This window comes from Emys orbicularis, chromosome 10 (genome assembly GCF_028017835.1).
Source record: "Emys orbicularis isolate rEmyOrb1 chromosome 10, rEmyOrb1.hap1, whole genome shotgun sequence".
Lineage (NCBI taxonomy): Eukaryota > Metazoa > Chordata > Testudines > Emydidae > Emys > Emys orbicularis.
Window position 1 is genome coordinate 90,667,508 of NC_088692.1, and position 25,290 is coordinate 90,692,797.

The window sequence follows — 25,290 nt, forward strand, 5'->3', positions numbered from 1 at the left end:
ATACAGTGTTGGCAGTTCGAGTACCTGGCATGGGGCAAATGACTGTCTGACTGTATTAACACCCTGGAGGACATAGTATTTGCTATCAGGTTTCAAAGGCAGAGCTCTTATTTCCAGAAGTGTTCAAGAGGGACTTGCCTTTCTGTGCAATAGTAACATCAAAACTACAAGCAACAAGCATGATGAGACAGTCTTGAGAGATGGCCATTTTCATATCTTAATCTACCTCGCTAAGCATAATCTCTGGAGTCCAGTAAGACCTCTACCAATAAAACTGCAGCTTACCTTTGGCCTTTCTTTGGCAGCAAGTGTTCCATTAAATGCCTGGCTTTCAGGACTATTTTTCATGAATGTCGGGGTGTCTTCATCTGTGTCCACACTTGACCTTCAGTAGAGTATGCAGATAATTTGTCTCTAGTATTTTATATAAACAGAGACGCTTTCATCCACACTTAGGTTTGGGGGTGAAGAAGCCTTGATATTTACCAAACCTGTCAAACTTCCCTGCAGTGAACGGGTTTACTTGTGCAATTACATGATAACTTTAAGATCAGGCTATGTCTGAAGCCTCAGCACGGCTGTTCATGTCTGTACCAGGGTCTCATCTACCAGAGGGAGATAAATTATTGACAGACTCTTTGAGCAGAGTTTTTATTCAATAGCACAAGTGCTCTTTTCAAAGTCTCTAACTTGATTTTTATCTGCTTTTTTGCAACTGGGGTAAATAGCACTTATAGAGCTGAGCAAAGAGTGGATTTTTCAGTTTGGTTCAGATCCCTTCTGGAAATAGATCTCGTCAAACTAACTTGATACCTTTTTTGGGGAGGGGGATGAGATTACATGTTTGGTTGACAGAGGTAATAGTGTTGACATATTCAGACTTCTATAAGGCATTTTATTTGGTACAGCATGACATTTTGATTAAAAACTAAAACAATATAAAATTAACATATAAAATGATGGGGTCTAAATTAGCTGTTACCACTCAAGAAAGAGATCTTGGAGTCATTGTGGATCATTCTCTGAAAACATTCACTCAATGTGCAGCGGCAGTCAAAAAAGCGAACAGAATGTTGGGCATCATTAAGAAAGGGATTTGATAATCAGACAGAAAATATCATATTGCCTCTATATAAATCCATAGTACACCCACATCTTGAATACTGCGTGCAGATGTGGTCGCCCCATCTCAAAAAAGATATATTGGAATTGGAAAAGGTTCAGAAAAGGGCAACAAAAATGATTAGGGGTATGGAACGGCTTCCGTATGAGGAGAGATGAATAAGACTGGGACTTTTCAGCTTGGAAAAGAGACGACTAAAGGGGGATATGACTGAGGTCTATAAAATCATGACTGATGTGGAGAAAGTAAATAAGGAAGTGTTATTTACTCCTCATAGCACAAGAACTAGGGGCCACCAAATGAAATTAACAGGCAGCAGGTTTAAAACAAGCACAAGGAAGTATTTTTTCACACAACGCACAGTCAACCTGTGGAACTCCTTGCCAGAGACTATTGTGAAGGCCAAGTCTATAACAGGGTTCAAAAAAGCACTAGATAAGTTCATGGAGGATAGGTCCATCAATGGCTACCACTCATCGCAGGACTAAATATTACCTAGACCATTCCTGACAGGTGTTTTGTCTAACCTGCTCTTATTCCACAACCTCCCTAGGCAATTTATTCCAGTGCTTAACCACCCTGACAGTTAGGAACTTTTTCCTAGTGTCCAACCTAACCCACCCTTGCTGCAATTTAAGCCCATTGTTTCTTGTCCTATCCTCAGAGGTTAAGGAGAACAATTTTTCTCCCTCCTTCTTGTAACAACCTTTAACATACTTGAAAACTGTTGTCATGTCCCCTCTTAGTCTCCTTTTCCAGACTAAACAAACCCAATTTTTTCAATCTTCCCTCATAAGTCATGTTTTTTAGACCTTTAATAATTTTTGTCGCTCTTCTCTGGACTCTCTCCAATTTGTCTACATCCTTCCTGAAATGTGGCACCCAGAACTAGACACAATATTCCGGTTGAGGCCTAATCAGCACGGAGTAGAGTAGAAGAATTACTTCTCATGTCTTGCTTACAACACTCCTATTAATACATCCCAAAATGATGTTCGCTTTTTTGCAACTGTGTTATACTGTTGACTCATATTTAGCTTGTGGTCCACTATGACCCCCATATCCCTTTCTGCAGTACTCCTTCCTAGGCAGCCATTTTCCATTGTGTACATGTGCAACTGATTGTTCCTTTCTAAATGGAGTACTTTGCATTTTTCCTTATTGAATTTCAACCTATTTACTTCAGACCCGTTCTCCAGTTTGTCCCGATCTTTTTGAATTTTAATCCTGTCCTCCAAAGCACTTGCAACCCCTCCCAGCTTGGTATCGTCTGCAAACTTTATAAGTGTACTCTCCATGCCATTATCTAAATCATTTGATAAAGATATTGAACAGGACCCAGAACTGATCTCTGCGGAACCCCACTCGTTTTGCCCTTCCAGCATGACTGTGAACCACTGATAACTACTCTCTGGGATTGGTTTTCCAACCAGTTTTGCGCGCACCTTATAGTAGCTCCATCTAGGTTGCATTTCCCTAATTTGTTTATGAGAAGGTCATGCGAGACAGTATCAAAAGCTTTACTAAAGTCAAGATATACCACGTCTACCGCTTCCCCCCCCTTACACAAGGCTTTTTACCCTATCAAGAGAAGCTATCAGGTTGGTTTGACACTATTTGTTCTTGACAAATCCATGCTGACTGTTACTTATCACCTTATTATCTTCTAAGTGTTTGCAAATTGATTACTTAGTTATTTGCTCCATTATCTTTCCAGGTACAGAAGTTAAGCTGCCTGGTCTGTAATTCCCTGGGTTGTCCTTATTTCCCTTTTTATAGATTGGTACTATATTTGCCCTTTTCCAGTCTTCTGGAATCTCTTCCATCTTCCATGACTTTTCAAAGATAAGAACATAAGAATGACCATACTGGGTCAGACCAAAGGTTCATCTAGCCCAGTATCCTGTCTGCCGACTGTGGCCAATGCCAGGTGCCCCAGAGGGAGTGAACCTAACAGGCAATGATCAAGGGATTCATTCCCTGTCGCCCATTCCCAGCTTCTGGCAAACAGAGGCTAGGGACACCATTCCTTAAAAGAACTTCCTTTTTATTTGTTTTAAACCTGCTGCCCATTAATTTCATTTGGTGGCCCCTAGTTCTTGTATTATGGGAACAAGTAAATAACTTCACACCACTCATGATTTTATATACCTCTATCATATCCCCCCTTAGTCTCCTCTTTTCCAAGCTGAAAAGTCCTAGCCTCTTTAATCTCTACTCATATAGGACCTGTTCCAAACCCCTAATAATTTTAGTTGGCCTTCTCTGAACCATTTCTAATGCCAGTATATCTTTTTTTGAGATGAGGAAACCACATTTGTACACAGTATTCAAGATGTGGGTGTACCATGGATTTATATAAGGGCAATAAGATATTCTCCGTCTTAGTCTCTATCCCTTTTTAATGATGCCTAACATCCTGTTTGCTTTTTTGACTGCTGCTGTACAGTGCGTAGACTTCTTCAGAGAACTTTCCACGATGACTCCAAGATCTCTTTCCTGATTAGTTGTAGCTAAATTAGCCCCCATCATATTGTATGTAATAGTTGGGGTTATTTTTTCCAATGTGCTTTACTTTACATTTATCCACATTAAATTTCATTTGCCATTTTGTTGCCCAATCACTTAGTTTTGTGAGATCTTTTTGAAGTTCTTCACAGTCTGCTTTGGTCTTAACCTATCTTGAGTAGTTTAGTATCATCTGCAAACTTTGCCACCTCACTGTTTACCCCTTTCTCCAGATCATTTATGAATAAGTTGAATAAGATTGGTCCTAGAACTGACCCTTGGAACACCACTAGTTACCCCTCTCCATTCTGAAAATTTACAATTTATTCCTACCCTTTGTTCCCTGTCTTTTAACCTGTTCTCAATCCATGAAAGGATCTTCCATCTTATCCCATGACAACTTAATTTATGTAAGAGCCTTTGGTGAGGAACCTTGTCAAAGGCTTTCTGGAAATCTAAGTACACTATGTCCACTGGATCCCCCTTGTTTGTTGACCCCTTCAAAGAACTCTAATAGATTAGTAAGACGTGATTTCCCTTTACAGAAACCATGTTGACTTTTGCCCAACAATTTATGTTCTTCTATGTGTCTGACAATTTTATTCTTTACTATTGTTTCAACTAATTTGCCCGGTACTGACATTAGACTTACCTGTCTGTAATTGCCGCGATCACCTCTAGAGCCCTTTTTAAATATTGGTGTTACATTAGCTATCTTCCAGTCATTGGGTACAGAAGCTGATTTAAAAGACAGGTTACAAACCATAGTTAATAGTTCCGCAATGTCACATTTGAGTTCTTTCAGAACTCTTGGGTGAATGCCATCTGGTCCCGGTGACTTGTTGCTGTTAAGTTTATCAATTAATTCCAAAACCTCCTCTAGTGACACTTCAGTCTGTGACAATTCCTCAGATTTGTCACCTACAAAGGATGGGAATCTCCCTAACATCCTCAGCCATGAAGACTGAAGCAAAGAATTAATTTAGTTTCTTCACAATGACTTTATCGTCTTTAAGTGCTCCTTTTGTATCTCGATCGTCCAGGGGCCCCACTGGTTGTTCAGCAGGCTTCCTTGGAAAAGAGGAGACTAAGGGGGGATATGATAGAGGTATATAAAAGCCTTCCTGCTGCTGATATACTTAAAAATTTTTTATTACCTTTTGAGTTTTTGGCTAGCTGTTTTTCAAACTCCTTTTTGGCTTTTCTTATTACATTTTTATACTTAATTTGGCAGTGTTTATGCTCCTTTCTATTTACCTCACTAGGATTTGACTTCCACTTTTTAAAAGATGCCTTTTTATCTCTCACTGCTTCTTTTACATGGTTAAGTCACAGTGGCTCTTTTTTAGTTCTTTTACTGTTTTTTAATTTGGGGTATACATTTAAGTTGGGCCTCAATTATGGTGTCTTTGAAAAGTGTCCCTGCAGCTTGCAGGGATTTCACTCTAGTCACTGTACCTTTTAATTTCTGTTTAACCAACCTCCTCATTTTTTGCATAGTTCCCCTTTCTGAAATTAAATGCCACAGTGTTGGGCTGTGGAGGTGTTCTTCCCACCAAAGGAATGTTAAATGTTATTATATTATGGTCACTATTTCCAAGCGGTCCTGTTATAGTTACCTCTTGGACCAGATCCTGCGCTCCACTCAGGACTAAATCGAGAATTGCCTCTCTCCTTGTGGGTTCCTGTACCAGCTGCTCCAAGAAGCAGTCATTTAAAGTTTCGAGAAATTTTGTCTCTGCATTTCGTCCTGAGGTGACAGGTACCCAGTCAATATGGGGATAATTGAAATCCCCTACTATTATTGAGTTCTTTATTTTGATAGCCTCTCTAATCTCCCTTAGCATTTCATCGTCCTGATCACTGTCCTGGTCAGGTGGTCGATAATAGATCCCTACTGTTATATTCTTATTAGAGCATTGAATTACTATCCATAGAGATTCTTTGGAACATGTGTATTCATTTAAGATTTTTACTTCATTTGATTCTACATTTTCTTTCACATATAGTACCATATAGATACATATAGATAATCGCTAATGGTTCAGATATCTCCTCAGTCAGCTCCTTGAGTATTCTAGGATGCATTTCCCTGGTGATTTGAAGACATCTAATTTGTCTAAGTAATTTTTAACTTGTTCTTTCCCTATTTTAGCCTCTTCTGATCCTACCTCATTTTCACTGGTATTCGCTATGTTAGACGTCCAGTCACCACCAACCTTCTTGGTGAAAACCGAAACAAATAAGTCATTAAGCACCTCTGCCATTTCCACATTTTCTGTTATTGTTTTCCCCCCTTCATTGAGTAACGGTCCTACCCTGTGCTTGGTCTTCCTCTTGCTTCTAATGTATTTGTAGAATGTTTTCTTGTTACCCTTTATGTCTCTAGCTAGTTTGATCTCGTTTTGTGCCTTGTCCTTTCCAATTTTGTTCCTACATACTTGTGTTATTTGTTTATGTTCATCCTTTGTCATTTTGACCTAGTTTCCACTTTTTGTAGGACTCTCTTTTGATTTTTAGATCGAAGATTTCATGATCACTTTCACCCAAGCTGCCTTCCACTTTCAAATTCTCAACCAGTTCCTCCCTATTTGTCAAAATCAAATCTAGAATAGCCTCTCACCTAGTAGCTTTCTCCACCTTCTGAAATAAAAAATTGTCTCCAATACATTCAAGAATTTTTTGGATAATCTGTACTCTGCTGTGTTATTTTCCCCAACAGATGTATGAGTAGTTGAAGTCCCCCATCACTACCAAGTCCTGTGCTTTGGATGATTTTGTTAGTTGTTTTTAAAAAAGCCTCATCCTTCTCTTCTTCCTGGTTAGGTGGTCTGTAGTAGACCCCTACCATGACATCACCCTTGTTTTTTTACTCCTTTTATCCTTACCCAGAGACTTTCAACAAATCTGTCTCCTATTTCCATCTCAACCTCAGTCCAAGTGTATACATTTTTAATATATGCCCAGTGTGACACTATGGCCAAAAGAGAAAGCGATCCTGGGATGCATAATCAAAGGAATCTTGAGAAGGAGTAGAGCGATTATTTTACCTGTGTATTTGACAGTGGTGCGACCGCTGTTGGAATACTGCATCCAGTTCTGGTGCCCACAATTTAAGAAGGATGTTGATAAATTGGAGAGGGTTCAGAAAAGTCATGAGAATGATTAAAGGATTAGAAAACCTGCCTTATCATGATAGACTTAAGAAGCTCAATCTATTTAGCTTAACAAAGAGAAGGTTAAGGGATGACTTAAATACAGTCTGTAAGTATCTACACGGGGAACAAATATTTAATAATGGGTGAATCAGTCTAGCAGAGAAAGGTATAACATGATCCAGTGGCTGGAAACTGAAGCTAGACAAATTCAGACTGGGAATAAGGTATACATTTTTAACAGAGAGGGTAATTAATCATAGGAACAATTTACCAAGGGTTGTGGAGGATTCTCCATCACTGACAATTTTTAAAGCAAGATCGGATGTTTTTCTAAAGCTCTGCTCTAGGAATTATTGGGGGAAGGTCTGTGGCCCGTGCTATACAGGGGTGGTAAGACTAGATGATCACAATGGTCTTTTCAGGCCTCGTATGATTGGAGCTTGACTATTCTGTTCAATATCCTGGGTCTTAAGATGACTAAAGTCTTGCTTTCCAAGCTACAGGAGCTCCTTGAGGTGGGAATCTCCATTCAGGTCTGAATTTTCTCTGGTCAGCTGCTTGACTCTGAAATGTTGGAACACTTCTCATAAGGGTGATACTGTGCTCTGGACAAGCCTGTTGGAAAGCAGGAGGTGCTGATCAATCAGACTTCCTTTTCAGAGGTGTGGGTTAAAAATTCCCAGATGAAAGGATGTGTCTGAGCGCGGTTGAGACTACCTCCCCTTGTATGCACTCAGAGCCCTGCATGAAGGGAGGGGGAGGGAAGGGGTAAGTGGCTCCAGGGGACACTGCTCTCTCGTATATTCTGGAAGCTTGCAGTGGAGGAGCCTTGATTGGTATTCAGAGGCTCATCTTGAAGAAATCTGATTGTGTAAGAAGCCTTCATTATCTGTATAAGGATTTGGCCCTAAGAAGCCAGTTTCAGTGTCTGTCGGTCTGGTGGGTACCAGTGACCTAGGGAAGGATAGGAGAGAGGTCCTGGAGGCCAAATTTAGGCTGCTAGGGAGGAGATTCAAGTCCAGGACTTCAATGGTAGCATTTTCTGAAATGCTTCCAGTTCCACACACAGGGCTAGTTAGACAGGCAGAACTGCAGGGTCTCAATGCGTGGATGAGACAATGGTGTAGGAAGGAAGGATTCAGGTTTATTAGGAACCGGGGAACCAGTTGGGAAAGGAGGAGCCTATACAGAAAGGATGGGCTCTGTCTAAACCAAAATGGAACCAGACTGCTGGCATGTAAAATTAAAAAGGCCAAAGAGGAGTTCTTAAACTAAGGGCTGGGGGGAAGCTGACAGGCGCGGAGGAGCATGCGGTTCAGACAGAGATATCCCATGGGGAAGGACCTATTAACGGGGATTCTTTATCCTAGTAAAGAGTTTAGAAGTTGATAAAGTAAAGGTAGAAATTGAAGAGAAACAGTCAAATGAGAGTCCCAATTCAACATCACATGAAGGCAGACAACTAAAAAGTGACAAATGTTATAAGTGCTTGTATGCAAATCCAAGAAGTCTAAATACTAAGATGGGTGGACTTGAGTGCCTGGTATGATGTGAATATCCTTATTTAATGGAATCTCAGAAACAGGGTGGAATGACAATCAGTCGGACACTGTAATACCAGGGTGCAAAATATATAGGAATGATGGTATAGGTCATGCTGGTAGAGGAGTGGTACTATATTTGAAAGAAAGCGTAGTCAAATATAGTAAAATTGTTATATGACTAAACTGTACCGTATAATCTCTATGGATAGAAATTCCATCCTTGAATAATAAGAGTATAGCAGTAGGAACATACTACCAAGCACATGATCAGGATGATGTCAGTAATTGTGAACTGCTTAGGGAGATTAGAGAGGCTATAAACATAGAAAACTCAATAATAATGGATGGTTTCAACTATCCCCATCTTGACTGGGTATATGTCACCTCAGGACAGGCTGCAGAGATAAAGTTTCTTGACACCTTTAAATGACTGTTTCTTGGAGCAGCTAGTCCTGGAACCCACAAGGCAGGAGGCATTTCTTGGTTTAGTCCTAAGTGGAGCATAGAGTCTGGTCCAAGAGGTCATTATAACTGAACCGCTTGGTAATAGTGACCATAATATAATTAAATTTAATATGCTTGGTTGGGGGAATGGGGAAATACCAAAGAAACCCACCACAGTAGCATTTAACTTCAGAAAGGGGAATGACACAAAAATGAGGAAGTTAGTTAAACATAAATTAAAAGGAACAGGCACAAAAGTGAAATGCCTGCAAGCTGCATGGAAACTTTTAAAAAACACCATACTAGAGGTTCAAACTAAAAAGAATAGTAGGAGGATTTAAAAAAAAAAAAAAAAAAGCCACCATAGCTACACAATAGAGTGTAAAAAGCAGTTGGAGGCAAAAAGGATCATTTAAAAATTGGAAGTAGAATCCTACTGAGGAAAATAGAAGGGAGCATAAACTCTGGCAAGTCAAGAGTAAACATATAATTAGGAAGGCCAAAAAGAATTTGAAGAACAATAGCAAAAGACTCAAAAAATTTAAGTACATCAGAAGCAGGAAGCCTTCCAAAAAATCAGTGGGGCCACTGGATGATCGAGATGCTAAAGGAGCATTCAAGGAAGACAAGGCCATTGCAGAGAATATAAATGAGTTCTTTGCATTGGTCTTCCTGCACAGGATGTAAGGGAGATTCCACTCTTGAGCCATTCTTTTTAGGTTACAAATCTGAGCAAATGTCCCAGATTGACATGTCAACAGAGGAGGATTTGGAACAAATTGGTAAATTAAACAGTAATAAGTCACCAGCACCAGATGGTATTCACCCAAAAGTTCTCAAGGAACCCAAATATTTAATTGTAGAACTACTAACTGTGGTATGTACCCTATCACTTAAATCCACTTCTGTGCCAGCTGACTGGAGGATAGCTAATGGGATGCCAATTTTTAAAAAAATGGCTCCTGGCAATTACAGGCCGGTAAGCTTAACTTCAGTACCAGGCACATTGGTTGAAACTATAGTAAAGAACAATGTTAATCTATGTGTCTGATAGTTCTGTTTGTTGGAAAAGAGTTAACACTGCTTTTGTAAAGGGAAATCATGCCTCCCCAATCTATTAGAATGCTTTGAGGGGGTCAAGAAGCATGTGGGCAAGAGTGATCCAGTAGATCTAGTATAGTTGGACTTTCAGAAAGCCTTTGACAAGGTCCCTCACCAAAGGCTCTTGAGCAAAGTAAACTGTGATGGGATGAGAGGGAAGGTCCTCTCATGGATCAGTAACTGGTTAAAAGACAGAAAACACAGGGTAGGAATAAATGGTCCGTTTTCAGAATGGAGAGAGGTAAATAGTGGTGTCCTCCAGGGGTCTGTAGTGGGACCGGTGTTGTTCAACATGATCATAAATGATCTTGAAAAAGGGGTAAGCAGTGAGGTGGCAAAGTTTGCAGATAATACAAAATTACCCAAGATAGATAAGTCCAAAGCAGTCTGTGAAGAGTTCCAAAGGGATCTCACAAAACTGGGTGAGTGGCAAGAAAATGGCAGATGAAATTCAATGTTGATAATTACGAAGTAATGTACATTGGAAAACATAATCCCAACTATACATACAAAATGACCTGGTCTAAATGAGCTATTACCACTCAAGAAAGAGATCTTGGAGTCATTGTGGATGGTTCTCTGAACCATTTGCTCAATGTGCAATGGCAGTCAAAAAAGCTAACAATGTTAGGAACCATTAGGAAAGGGATAGGTATGACAAAAAAATATCAATAATGCCAATATATAAAGCCATGGTATGCCCATACCTGGAATATTGTGTGTGGTTCTGGTCACCCCATCTCAGAGAAGATATATTGGAAATGGAAAAGGTACAGAAAGGGGCCACAAATATGATTAAGGGTATGGAACACCTTCCATCTAAGGAGAGATTAACAAGACTGGGACTATTCAGCTCGGAAAAGAGAGAATTAAGGGTGGGTATTATAGAGGTCTATAAAATCGTGAAAGGTGTGGAAAAAGTGAATAAGGAAGAGTTATTTACCCCTTTACATAACACAAGACGCAGGGGTTGCTTAATGCAATTAATAGGCAGCAGGTTTCAAATAAACATAAGGAAGTATGTCGTCACACAATGCACAGTCAACCTCTGGAACTCGTTGCCAGGGGATGTTGTGAAGGCCAAAAGTATAATTGGGTTAAAAAAAGATTAGAGAAGTTCATGGAGGATAGGTCCATCAGTGGCTATCCACCAAGATGGTCAGGGCTGCAACCCCATGCTCTGGGTGTCCCTAGGCCTCTGACTGCCAGATGCTGGGGCTGGATGACAGGGGATGGATCACTTGAGGATTACCTGTTCTGTTCATTTCCTCTGAAGCTCCTGGCATTGGCTGCTGTCTGAAGAGAGGATCCTGGGCTAGATGGACCATTGGTCTGACCCAGTATGGCCGTTCTTATGTTCTTTTCTTTCTGTTACTACTGCAGGAATATGGGATTAATAAGGAGGAGAAGCTGGAGATTGCTATTGGCTTCTGTCTTCCTCTCATCAAGAAGATCCAGTTGGACCTGCAAAGAACCCACGAGGATGAGTCTGTCAACAAGCTGCACCCCTTGTAAGGACCTTGCTGCATGTTGGCACTGGTGGGGGACACTCTGTGCCCTGAGAAGGCCATGCCATACGTTGACCTAGATGGACCAACCAGTGATGTTAAACGAAGGCAGTAGTGCATCGGTGTGGGGAGAGGGAGTGTTGCTGCCTTTATCAGAATGTGCAGAGGGGAGCAAGTGTTTGGCTGGGGAGAGGACTACACCAGTCCTACAGGCCTATTCCTTAGGATGCTGTGTAGCAGGCCACTTGCTCCTCGCATCTCGCTCTACCTCTGCTACCCTGAAACGTGGGTGTATTTATCTCTGCAGAATGATTTCACTCTGTTAGGCATGCATGTTTGAGAGAGTCCATATGAACTAAGCTGCATTGGTTTGGTTTAGGTACTCAAGAGGAGTCCTGTCCCCGGGTCGCCATGTCCGGACACGGTTATACTTTACCAGCGAGAGCCACGTACATTCCCTGCTCAGCATCTTCCGCTATGGGGGGCTCTTGGATGTAAGTGTGCCAGCAGTACCACAGGGTAAACCTCTCCCTTTCCCTTTCTTCATCAGCCCTGTCTAGGATGAACAGTGTGCGGCTGCAGATTACCCCTTCTAGCTAACTCCCCACCAGTGACTCATATCACTGGCTTCTGACCAGCGCTATCTCTGCTGTGTTTGCATGTTGTGGCTTATTTTCATCTTTGGCATGTGGAGGGTTGTTTTTGCTAAGGGTCTGATTCTCGCTCCATGTTCTTGCTGAATAATACCTCATTCCAAGACCAGCCCCACTGATTTTAGTGGGAACCCGGCGGGAGTGTGATTTCGGTGGCATAGCTCATGGAGTAATAAGGTGTTACTGAGTGTGAGTAAGGGTGACAGAGAGGGTCCAAGTGGGAGAGTTTGCATCTGCTACTCTCCTCTCCTCACCCTGCTCTTGGAAGGGAAGGGAAGCTGATTCCTCTTGAGCAGGGCCAAGCTCCACTCTAGAGACTTTCTTTGAGTCATTGACTTGGAACTAAATGTTCCCCTGAAGTAAGTGAGCTGAAATTACAGCTACTCTAAGGTGCGTGCATAACTGGTTGGAAAGCTGTTCCCAGAGAGTAGTTATCGGTGGTTCACAATCAAGCTGGAAGGGCATAATGAGTGGGGTCCTGCAGGGATCAGTTCTTGGGCCAGTTTTGTTCAATATCTTCATCAATGATTTAGGTAATGGCATAGAGAGTGCACTTATAAAGTTTGCAGATGATACTGAGCTGGGAGGGGTTGCAAGTGCTTTGGAGGATAGGATTAAAATTCAAAATGATCTGGACACAGACTAGGGACCGAATGGCTAGGTAGCAGTTCTGCAGAAAAGGACCTAGGGGTCACAGTGGACGAGAAGCTGGATGTGAGTCAACAGTGTGCTCTTGTTGCCAAGAAGGCTAACGGCATTTTGGGCTGTATAAGTAGGGGCATTGCCAGCAGATCGAGGAACGTGATCGTTCCCCTTTATTCGACATTGGTGAGGCCTCATCTGGAGTACTGTGTCCAGTTTTGGGCCCCACACTACAAGAAGGATGTGGAAAAATTGGAAAGAGTCCAGCGGAGGGCAACAAAAATGATTGGGGTCTGGAGCACATGACTTATGAGGAGAGGCTGAGGGAACTGGGATTGTTTAGTCTCCAGAAGAGAAGAATGAGGGGGGGTTTGATAGCTGTTTTCAACTACCTGAGGGGGGGTTCCAAAGAGGATGGAGCTCGGCTGTTCTCAGTGGTGGCAGATGACAGAATAAGGAGCAATGGTCTCAAGTTGCAGTGGGGGAGGTCTAGGTTGGATATTAGGTAACACTATTTCACTAGGAGGGTGGTGAAGCACTGGAATGCGTTACCTAGGGAGGTGGTGGAGTCTCCTTCCTTGGAGGTTTTTAAGGCCCGGCTTGACAAAGTCCTGGCTGGGATGATTTAGTTGGGAATTGGTCCTGCTTTGAGCAGGGGGTTGGACTAGATGACCTCCTGAGGTCCCTTCCAACCCTGATATTCTATGATTCTATGGACAAACTGGAGAAAGGGCCTGAAGTAAATGGGACGAAATTCAATAAAGACAAATGCAAACTACTACACTTAGGAAGGAACAATCAGTACAATGGGAAATGACTGCCTAGGAAGGAGTCCTGCAGAAAGGGATCTGGGAGTCAGTGGATTACAAGCTAAATATGAGTCAACAGTGTAACGTTGTTGCAAAAAAAGCAAACATTCTGGGATGTATTAGCAGGAGTGTTGTAAGCAAGACACGAGAAGTCATTCTTCCGCTCTACTCCACGCTGATTAGGCCTCAACTGGAGTATTGTGACTAGTTATGGGTGCCACATTTCAGGAAGGATGTAGACAAATTGGAGAGAGTCCAGAGAAGAGCAACAAAAATGATGGAAGGTCTAGAAAACATAACCTCTGAGGGAAGATTGAAAAAATTGGGGTTGTTTAGTCTGGAGAAGAGAAGACTAAGGGGAAACATGAGTTTTCAAGTATATAAAAGGTTGTTACAAGGAGGAGGGAGAAAAATTGTTCTCCTTAACCACTGAAGAAAGGTCAAGAAGCAATGGGCTTAAATTGCAGTAAGGGAGGGTTAGGTTGGACATTAGGAAAAATTGCCAAGGGAGGTGGTGGAATCTCCATCATGGAGATTTTTAAGAACAGGTTAGACAAACACCTGTCAGGGATGGTCTAGATGATACTTAGTCCTGCCTTGAGTGCAGGGGACTGGGCTAGATGGGTCTCTTCAGTGAGAAGGAAATGGAAGGACCTGGCATTTGGAGACTGAGCCCTGTCTCTCCTTTGATAAGAGTAGAGCCTAGAATTTCACATCGCCGCAGAGCTTGAATTGGAGAAATCTTTCCCCGAGCCTCAATGGTTGATTGGGTTGGTTCTACACACACACACTCCCTGTGGGTATTAGAAGGGCTAAGAAATGCACTGCCTCACAAACAGCTAATCATGTTCTTTGGTTCGCTTTTGTCTCCTATCGTGCTATTCCCAGAAGGTTTGTAGGAGTTAGGGCTTGTTTAGCAGGTTCAGGTTCATGTGCCTGTGGCAGCTCTCTGTATCTGAGGAAAGTAGCCATATATGACTTTGTCTAACTTCCTGGTCAATGTCTAGGGTGTTTTTCTTACACTCCCCATCCCCTGTAGTGTCAGGGGATACTGTGCTGCAGGACGTGCTACCTTGGGGGCATGGCTGTGCCCTGGTGAGAGGCCGGGGGACACCATGCTGCAGGATGTGCTGCCTTTCCCATCTCACAAATGGCATGTCCAAATTGTTCTCCAGTTTTTCCATTCATCAGACCCTTTTGTAAGAGCAACCCTCCTTTCTTTCCATTCTCCCCCCTCCATTTTCTCACTGCTTCTCGCAAATTATTTTATTCTGCAGACCACCATTTGAGAACCAGCATGTTAGGGAAACTGTTATTGGTTATGTTCCATATCTCAGCATGACATTATAGGGTAGCCTGCTGCTGGATGTGCTAAAATCTGAACATGGGCTGTAGCTGTAGTCAGTGTGTCCCTTCCTGCCATCATTTCTTTCTGTAAACTCCTCTCCCTCAGTGTTCAGTTCTGTCTGCAGATTAGCTGAGCGAAGTGTTTCTGTGCTGACAGGGATGTTACACTGTGGAGAGGAAACCCTCTCAGACCCATTTCACTTAGTGCTGCAAGTTGTCTGCCATTGCTTATCCCATGCACTGTTTGTGTGTATGTATCAGGAGTCCAAGGACCAGCAGTGGAAGAGAGCCATGGACTATTTGAGTGCTATCTCAGAACTGAACTACATGACCCAGATTGTTATCATGCTCTACGAGGACAACAACAAGGTGAGGGATCTAGAACTAGAGTAAAATCTTTCCTCCTGTGATGTGAGACAGTGGCCACCAGGATCCAGCACTCCCTGACTATTCCCAGGTGGCAAGGCACTGGCATTGGTGGGCCTCCTGTCATACCAGGCAGTGAGAGTCCAAAACTGATTGCACATTTTCTTTCTGAAAGGTGAGATTGGAAGTCTCCTGGGCTGAAGAGCCTCCCAAAACACAAGTTTCTAGGGCCAAGAGTTCCCGTTTAGCCAAGAATCTATAGACCAGAATCCTTCACTTAGTTAAGGGGATTTCGAATTGGTATTTAAAAATAGCCTGCTGCTGAGCAGCCCCTTCCAGTCACAGTGTTAATCTATGATCAGTCACCTCTATCAGCTCCCTTTGGCTGGGATCATCCCAGAGGTGCTGGAGGCCAGACATAACAGCCTTTTATTAGTGGTGGTCTTTGACCACTGGGGAAAAAGAGAGAATACCCCCCTCTTCTCCAAATGTATTGTTAGAAGAGACCGCATTGTCTGTAAGTGGTTGGGGCAGAGCACTTGGAGTCAGACCTGTTGTAATAGGTTGGCTGTGCTCTTCTGCTGACCCACTGTGTTATCAGTGTTGGAACTCTGTAGGGAAAGGTTAACTGAGCCCTCTGACTCATTGTGGCAGCTACTGCTCGTTAACCCACCCTTGATTTAAGGGGAGTGAGTGTGGCCCTCTGGTTATTGGAATCTAGGGGCCGAGCTCTCCTAGAGGAGAATAGCCCAGCGATGGCATTTGTGGCTAATATTGTGTTAACTTGTTGATAGAGATAAACTAATCACTGAGCTAAACAGTAGTGGTTGCCTAGGTGTAAGTGAGCACGACCTAATTACATTTGTTATCTGTAAACAGAATATTATCCTAACCAGTAATATATTTACTTGGCACTTTGAAAGGGCTAATTTCCCCAAACTTCAAACAACATGAATGATAATTGGAAGTTGTTTAAAAATTCTTTTAGTAAATGCCCAAAAAATCAAAATTTCCCAATCACAGAAAAACTATCCTGATTAAAAAGGGAAGAGAAAAGAGCACTATAGAATTGCACGCACAAATGGAAAAATGGGGAGGTTGATAGCAATGACTTAAATGATGGGTTTGAGGCAGTAATCACTGGATGAAATTCTATGGCTTGCATTATGCAGAAGGTCAGACAGGTGATCATAATGGTCCCTTCTGGCCTTAAAAATCTATTAAATTAGCAGTCATTAAGAAAGGGATAGATAATAAGACATGTTGTCGCTATTTAAATCCATGGCACGCCCACATCTTAAATACTGCATGCAGATGTGGTCGCCCCTTCTCAAAAAAGAATATTGGAATTGGAAAAGGGCAACAAAAATGATTGGGGGTATGGAATGGCTTCCATATGAGGAGAGATTAATAAGGCTGGGAGAAAGCTAAGGGTGGGTATTATAGAGGTATATAAAATCGTGAATGATGTGGAGAAAGTAAATAAGGAAGTGTTATTTATGCCTTCTCATAACACAAGAACTAAGGGTCACCAAATTAAATTAATAGGCAGCAGATTTAAAACAAAAGGAAGCATTTTTTTCACACAATGCACAGTCAACCTGTGGAACTCTTTGCCAAAGGATGTTGTGAAGGCCAAGACTAAAACAGGGTTAAAAAAAGAACTAGATAAGTTCATGGAGGCAGGGCCGGCTCCAGGCACCAGGCAACCAAGCTGGTGCTTGGGGCGGCACCTGGAGGGGGGCGGCGCAGCGCTCGGGCCGCCGGGGAGAGTGGGGCCACAGCCGGGCTCGCCGCCCTCCCCCCGGCGCTCTGGCCGCCCTCCCCCCCGCGCCCTCCCCCCGGGGAGAGCGGCGAGCCCCTGTTGGGGCTCGCCGCCCTGTGCTCTGGCCGCCGGGGGGAGAGCCGAGCCCCAGCCGGGGCTCGCCGCCCTCTCGCCGCCCTGCCCCCGGCGCTCTGGCCGCCGGGGGGGGGGGGGGGAGCCGAGCCCCCGCCGGGGCTCGCCGCCCTCCTCCCAGGGCTCCGGCCGCCCTCCCCTCCGGCGGCAGGCCGGGGGGCGCGTCCCGCCGGGAAGGAGCCGCAGCCGCAAGCGGGAGGGAGAGGCGCGGGGCTCCCCGGCAGCAGCAGAGATTCGGCCCACGCCCCCGCGCTGCCCACTGGGCCCCTGCCCGCTCTGCCTGGACCCACCACGCTGCCCCACGGGCTGCAGGGCTGGAGCAGCCTCTGGGCTGCGCTCCCGGCCCCAGTGTGCAGCGGCCCGGGCAGAAGCCCTCTGGTGCGGGGGGAGAGCCGAGCCCCCGCCGGGACTCGCCACCCTCACCCCGGGGCTCCGGCCGCCCTCCCCCCGGCGGGAGAGCGGAGCCCCCGCCGGGGCTCGCCGCCCCCCCCCCCCGCAGGGGGGGGGGGCGGCCGGAGGCTTTTTTGCCTGGGGCGGCAAAAAAGCCAGAGCCGGCCCTGCATGGAGGATAGGTCCATCAATGGCTATTAGCCAGGATGGACGGGGATGGTGTCCCCTAGCGTCTGTTTGCCAGAAGCTGGGAATGGGTGACAGGGGATGGATCACTTGATGCTTACCTGTTCTGTTCATTCCCTCTGGGGCACCTGGCATTGGCCACTGTCAGAAGACAGGATACTGGGCTAGATGGATCTTTGGTCTGACCCAGTATGGCCATTCTTAAGTTCTTATGTTTTTAGTCATGAAATGCAGACAATTGACACGGGATGTCAAAGGAATCAATGCCAAAAATCTATAGCCAGTAGGATTAAGAGGACAATAACAGAATTTTTTAAATATCCAGGAAAAAAATCCTAGCAATGGTGTAAGTCTGCACTAGATAGAGATGATAAAATTGCCAATAATGATGCAGAAAAGACAGAAGTATTCAATAAATATCTCTGTCCACTATGTGGAAAAAAAGAGTCAATGGCTGGAAAGCTGAAAGTAGACAAATAAAACTTCCCACCTTATACTCTAGTTTATAACAGTCAGGGTAATTAACCCTGGAAACAACTTGCCCAGGGATATGGTGGATTCTCCTTCACAGGGGGTCTTCAAATCAAGACTGGGTGTGTCTTTCTCAAAGATCTGCTGTAGCCCAGCCAGGAGGCATCCTGGGTGAGAGTCCCTGGCCTGTGTTGTCCTGGAAGTCATAATCTATAAAGCCAAAGTCAAGGAAGGTGTAAGACTCACCCTCCTCAGTGTGTGGTCAGTTTTGAAGGAAGGGCAGGTACTGTGTCTCTGGGTATGTTTGCATAGCCCAGTCCTGATTGGGTCCTCCGGAAGCTACTGTGATAAACATAATACTGAGCTCTGTGCTGCTGGGTGAGACATAAAGCCCAAGTTAGCGTGTCTATGCTTGTCTCATTGCTTCTGCATTTCCGCCTAAGCGGTGTGTTTGGGGTGTGTGCTGTTTTGGCATGGCGGAGAAAGGGCTGAGGGCCAGTACCACAGCTGAAGGTGGGGCTGATTTTTGTGTTCTCAGGACCCATCTTCAGAGGAGCGTTTTCACGTGGAGCTGCATTTCAGCCCAGGTGTGAAGGGATGTGAGGAAGATGGAAGTGCCCCTACAGGGTTTGGCTTTCGGCCTGCATCAGCAGAAGTGAGTCTGCAGTCACTGTGCCCTGTTTGAAGGGTCTGCCTGTGTCACTGAGGCACAGGCCTTGTGGGAGATGGTGTGGAGCACACCAACTGCACTGCCCCTGAGGGGAAAGCAGCGTGCTAATGAAAGAGAGGTGAAGCCACAGGCCCACCTCTCCCCCATCCTTAGAAAAGGGGCTGGGACCCAAGTGTGCTCAGGAGAGCCCTTGTGATACTGGCGGAGCAGGCTCTGGTGTGCTCACAGCAGGGCCAGGCGCAGTCTGACCCAGAATCCTTAGTCACACTCTGATAAGCACATACCTAGCAGCTCCACTGCATGCTGCAGTGCTTCCGTCGGCCAGCAGTGGCCATGTCTCAAGCCTGCTCTTGCAGTAGCTTATCTGGCAGTTGAGGGTCATTTGCGGGATTGAGTTTCCTGGCTGGCTGGGTACTTTGTATCTGTCTCAGGTTTCAAGGCTGTGTGTGGGGAGATGTACAAAACAAAGTGCGATTACAAGTGTCTGACTAGAATTCTGCTGGGCCTGTTTTTCCTCTCAATAAATCCCACCTGGGCCTGCATTGCTAGTTGTGTTTCCTTCATGCAGAATGATGATAAGAAGCCAAACCAGGGCAGCATGGAGGATCTCTCCAAAGTGAAGAGCACTGATGAGACAGACCAAGCGCAAGAAAGGTCATCCCAGCCCTCTGAGCCAATCTGCATTCAGCGGAGATCGCCCTTGATCCGCAACCGGAAAACTGGGTCCATGGAGGTAATGGGGCAGGTGTAGTTTCAGTTGCTCTGATCTAGTCCTCTTGCCCAGACTGGGGATCTCAGTTTTATCATTGCAGAAAAGCTGCATTTTTCTGGGACTACCCTTTTAACAGTGCACCAGGATCTGAGTTACTGCCATGAAAGGAGTTAGGGCTGTGGTCACCAACCGGTCGATCATGATCGAGTGGTCGATACTAGAGGATCTCCCAATCGATTGCGATCTCTGGTGATGCAGTGTGGCTGCCGCTAAGGCAGACTCCCTGCCTACCCCGACCCCACGCTGCTCCCAGAAGCAGCCAGCGCGGCCCCACAGCCATGGGGGCAGGGACCGTGGTCTCTCTCCGTGCTCTGCTCCTGCCTTCAAGCACTGCCCCCCGCACCTCCCATTGGCCGGGAGAGCTGCGGGGGCGGTGCTTGCAGAGAGAGGCAGCGCACGGAGCCATATGCTCCCTAGGTCCTTTTCTGCAGAACTGCTGTCTAGCCACTCGGTCCCTAGTCTGTAGCAGTGCCTGGGATTCTTCCGTCCTAAGTGCAGGACTCTGCACTTGTCTCATGAAGTTAGGCCATATGGCACTTTCCAGTTTATCTGCCTCCTGTAGGCTCATGGGAAGGGGTGGTGCCTGCCGTCTGTGATTTGCGTTGGGCAGTGGAGGTTTATTACAAAGTTCTTAGTCTGCCATAGGGCCGATATACTTATAGGACTGTCTATCCACTGTCCTGCCAAGGCAACTGAACTGAGCTGGGCTGGCCTTACTCCCTGTCCTCAGGCTCAGTCTGGATGGGCAGTCTCAGTGGTGGGGACTTAGCTCACAGGTATCCAAATCCCCTTCGAGTTGCTTTCAGCACTGTCTCTCCTCCTTTCTGGGACTATTCACTCCCTTGATTCTAGCTGTTTTCTTGGAGGTTGGGGAAGGGATGTTTTGGGCTGAGGGATCTTTGGCTGTCTTGGGCCTTCCTTATTATTGTCAGCCAGGAAATCCCAGGTCCCTTTTTGGTGATTGGCACACAATAAATTAACCATGGTCTGGGGAGGATCCTAGGGTGATCCAATGGATCTAGTGTACTTGGACTTTCAGAAAGCCTTGACAAGGTCCCTCACCAAAGGCTCTTAGGCAAAGTAAGCAGTCAAGGGATAAGAGGGAAGGTCTTCTCCTGGATCAGTAACTGGTTAAAAGATGGGAAACAAAAGGTAGGAATAAATGGTCAGTTTTCACAATGGAGAGAGGTAAATAGCAGGGTCCCCTAAGGGTCTGTAGTGGAACCAGTGTTGCTCAACATAGTCATAAATGATCTAGAAAAGGAGAGGAGCAGTGAGGTGGCAATATTTGCAGGTGATAGAAAATTACTCAAGATAGTTAAGTCCAAAGCTAATTGTGAAGAGCTGTAAAGGGATCTCCCTAAACTGGATGACTGGGCAAGAAAATGGCAGATGAAATTCAGTGTTGGTAAATGCAAAGTAATGCACATTAGAAAACATAATTCCAACTATACATACAAAACAATGGGGTCTAAATTAGATGTTACCACTCAAGAAAGAGATCTTGGAATCATTGTGGATAGTTTCTCTGAAAACATCTGTTTAGTGTGCAGTGGCAGTCAAAGCTAACAATGTTGGGAGCCATTAGGAAAGAGATATATAATAAAACAGAAAATATCATAGTGGCACTATATAAATCCATGGTATGCCCACATCTTGAATACTGCATGCAGTTCTGATTGACCCATCTCCGAAAATATATGTTAGAAATGGAAAAGATACAGAGAAGAGCAACAAAAATGATTGAGTATGGAACAGCTTCCATGTGAGGAAAGATTTAAAAAATCTGGGACTTTTCAGCTTAGAAAAGAGACGACTAAGGGTGGGGGGAATATGATAGAGGTCTATAAAATCATGAATGGTGCAGAGAAAGTGAATTGGGAAGAGTTATTTACTCCTTCTCATAATGCAATTTCATCTGATGAACCCAGTTTCTTAATAGGCAGCAGAGTAAACAAAATGAACTACTTCTTCACATAACACACAGTTGATCTGTGAAATTCGTTGCCAGGGGATGTTGTGAAGGCCAAAACTATAACTGGGTTCAAGAAAGAATTGGAGAAGGTCATGGAGGATAGGTCCATCAGTGGCTATAAGCCAAGATGGTCAGGGACATAACCCCATACTCCGAGTGTCCCTAAACCTCCAGCTGCCAGAAGCTGGGACTGGATGACGGGATGGATCACTTGAAATTGCCCTGTTTTGTTCTGTCATCTGCTACCACGGCCACTGTCAGAGACAGAATACTGGGCTGGATGGACCCTTGGTCTGGCCCCAGTATGGCTGTTCTTATGTGGAAACAACTGCACTTGGTGGTGCTGACATGGGTTGTGTGTGTGCCCTAGAGGGGAAATGCTCTGGTGATCAGAGCTGGAGCATGGGAGTTGGGACTCCTTGAGTTCTATTCTCAGCTTTGTGCCAGGTTCCTTAGGGGGAACCTTCTAAAGGTGCAAAAGGCAGGTCAACATTTAACTCCCTGTGACTGCCAGTGAGAATCAGGCACAAATTGACTCTTTGTGCCTGTGAAATTGTCCCTTCCCCATAGTCTTTAAAATGAGACACATCCTCTCCACCTCTTACTAACATTTGCGAAGTCCTTTGAGGGTGGTGGGTAGAGCAGCCAGGAATCCTTAATGGTGCAGTCAGCATTCCTCTTGTTTCTACAGGTGCTGTCCGAGTCCTCTTCCAAAACTGGAGGGTATCGCCTCTTCTCCTCCTACTCCAGACAATCTGCCGAAATGAAGCAAAGTGGCCTAGGTACGAGCCTGTACTTGACGTGTCCTCCTGTACCTCTCTCTCTCTGTGTGCGTCTGTCCATCCCTCCACATGTACATCTGGCTCAAGTTCCATGTATGTCTGTGTATGTATTATGTCCTCTTATGTAATGTTACAGCATACAATAAGTTTCCTGTACAGTTCTCTATCTCCTTCATTCCTCAGCCCCTCACGCAGCCAAGGTCCTTACTGCTGAAAGTGCACACATTACCTTTTGTAGCAGATGCATAATTGCAGAGCAGGTTTCTGCTCCCATGGCAGCGTATTTCACGGTGCACTATTTGATCCTCAGCAGAGGGAGGGAAAGTTACTGGCCAAAATCTGAGATGTTGATGTACGTGGATTCTGTATAGAACTGAAACGGGCATGCTGTATAGAACTGAAATGGGTATCACAGCTGGGTTAATTTATTCATTTGCCAGGCTCTTCCCATAGATGGATTGTTGTCTATAATCCCTTCTTCCTCATGTTAAGATTTTTGGCCTCATCAAGGGAATAGAGATCACTCACCAACCACTGTCTGTTCAATGGTGACGGCTCATAGCACCCATCACTGATCTGGTTAGCTTTTCATAGCTAGAGTGCCAGTTGAAGCTGGTGAAAAAACTTCTGGGCACTGTTTTCAAGTATTTTTAGCACAGATTCCCTCTGTTAAGTATCTGTGGTCTGGGCACTGAAGTCAGATTGTGTTGGCGCTTTGTCATGCTGCCTAGTAAAGCCAAACATTTGGTGCAAGGTTAAGAAAGCCATGACCGTGCTGTCCTGTCAGGCCAGAATTTGGATTTTGTTGATCACAGCCTCCTAATGTTCCCAGAACTCCTGTTGCAGAAACAGAGTCAAATTCTCTATCCAGAGCCCAAATCTCTGCTGCTGACTGCCTGCAAAGCGGAACCTTGATAGATGCAGATAATGATGGTTTAGAAGGATAGCACATTTTTGTGGGAGATTGCAAACTATCCATAAAACAGCTTAGTGCAGCAAGGTGCTGGAGGTGTTCACTCTGAACAATACAGAAGGCGCCTGCTTCTGTCTCTGCAGTCCTGGAATATTTACTATATCTAAAAGTCTGGCAGTCCAAAGGGAAAGTAAATGAGCATGTGCACTTTGTTGCTTTTATTTATGTTGTATGAAGAAGTCCCGCCAGGTTTTGTCAAAAGAAAATTCTGCTTTTTTTGTTCTTTAACATTATGAATTCAGTTCTTGTCTCCTTGGAAGGCTCTATGGTCACTGTAGAACTAGTGCAAATACAGTATTGTAAGAAAGTGAAACCTGAGCAATTGAGAGGGAAAGGGATTTTTCACCACACTTTAAAATTCTGGGTTTTGTTTAGCAGGTCACTGAGCTCCAAAGTCTAAGGCTATGACTACACTGAGATCAAAGGCCCGCAGCTAGCCTAGGTCAGCTGACTTGGACTCGCGGGCCTCAGGCTGGGGAGCTATAAAATTGCAGTGTAGATGTTCAGGCTTGGGCTGGAGCCTGGACTGAGACCCCATGAGAGGGGAGGGTCTTAGAGCCTGGGCTCCAGCCCGAGCCCAAACGTTTACACTGCAGTTTTCACCCCTGCAGCCTGAGCCCTGCGAGCCAGAGTCAGCTGACTGGGCTCTGAGAGTTGGTGCTGTGGGTTTGTATCTCAGTGTAAACGTACCCTAGAATGTTTAGGAGAAAGGATGTCTTTGTTAAAGAGGCAGATTTTTGAATCTTTAATTTAGGTGGAAGAGTTCACATTTAAGCTCCAAGAAAGTTATCCAGCAAAAGCAGGGTAGACCAGACTTGATATTCCTGATGTTCCTAAGGTTAAAAAAAGTCACAAGCTTCAGACCTTTCAGGTTGCCATTATACACCAGAAAGCGGCAAAGTAGGGTCAAACCGATTTTCTTAAACATCCTTGCAGGTCACCTTTGAGGCACGGCCAAAGTCCTCCTAGCAGCAGCACTAGTTCAAGTCCCTGTTCTCTGAGTTTTAGGCTACGTCTACACTACGGGGGGGATCGATTTCAGATACACAAATTCAGCTACGCGAATAGTGTAGCTGAATTCGACTTATCTGATCCGACTTACCCCGCTGTGAGGACAGCGGCAAATCGACAGCTGCGGCTCCCCCGTCGACGGCGCTTACTCCTACCTGGGCTGGTGGAGTACGCACGTCGATTCGGGGATTGATTATCGCGTCCCGACGAGACACGATAAATCGATCCCCAAGAGATCGATTTTCTACCGCCGATCTGGGCGGGTAGTGAAGACCAGCCCTTAGACATCCTACAGCCAAGAGATTTCTAAAAGGCCCTGAGTCTTTCCTCCACATCTGTGCATGAACCCCCTCTTAAGATTTGAACTTAATTCTCACCCAGTTAACGGAATCTCCTTTTGAACCGTTAGGTTAAGGTTGTTTTAATGTCTGTCCCTGAAGACTGAATGCTTGATATGGCAATATCAGAGAGGTTCAGGCATTGATGGCTGGCCCTCTGTTTAGTACTCTATAAAGATCTGATATCCCTGACTACCTGCTCTTGTGCTTTCCCTAGACCTCACTCAGTATTGGAAGAGGCTGCTGCAGGCTCCATTGAGGTGCAAAAAGGGCCCTTAACTACTCTGGGTCTATGGATCTTTAACTAGATTGTCAATACAAAACCAGTCTTCTCACTAGTCATCTGCACTGTAGAGTCTCAGCAGTACTGAGTAAGTTGGAGGAACAAGCGGTACCAAGTGATCAGTTCTGTGAGGGCGGCACGTGTGACCCCAATGGTCACTGCTCTGCAGAGGGCTCTGTATCTGCACTGAGGGATCTGTGCTGGTGGGTTACTTGTGGAGCCACGGTTGCTGGGGATGCGCCTTTCTTCTTAGGTGGATTTGGGTTCATAAAAACTCATAGACTTCAAGGTCAGAAGGAACCATTGTGATCATCTAGTCTGGCCTGCTGCACATTGCAG

At 44.9% G+C, this 25,290-nt stretch overlaps 1 protein-coding gene across 1 annotated transcript in view; it reads left to right on the forward strand.

The window, feature by feature from the left end:
• Nucleotides 1–25,290, forward strand: part of PPIP5K1 (diphosphoinositol pentakisphosphate kinase 1) — a 115,856-nt gene that overhangs the window by 40,961 nt on the left and 49,605 nt on the right. Inside the window, exons 21-26 of the mRNA XM_065411547.1 lie at nucleotides 11,262–11,389; nucleotides 11,766–11,880; nucleotides 15,099–15,206; nucleotides 18,686–18,802; nucleotides 19,386–19,550; nucleotides 22,256–22,346. Of these exons, the coding sequence (XP_065267619.1) occupies nucleotides 11,262–11,389; nucleotides 11,766–11,880; nucleotides 15,099–15,206; nucleotides 18,686–18,802; nucleotides 19,386–19,550; nucleotides 22,256–22,346 (724 nt within the window). The remainder of the gene's footprint in view (nucleotides 1–11,261; nucleotides 11,390–11,765; nucleotides 11,881–15,098; nucleotides 15,207–18,685; nucleotides 18,803–19,385; nucleotides 19,551–22,255; nucleotides 22,347–25,290) is intronic.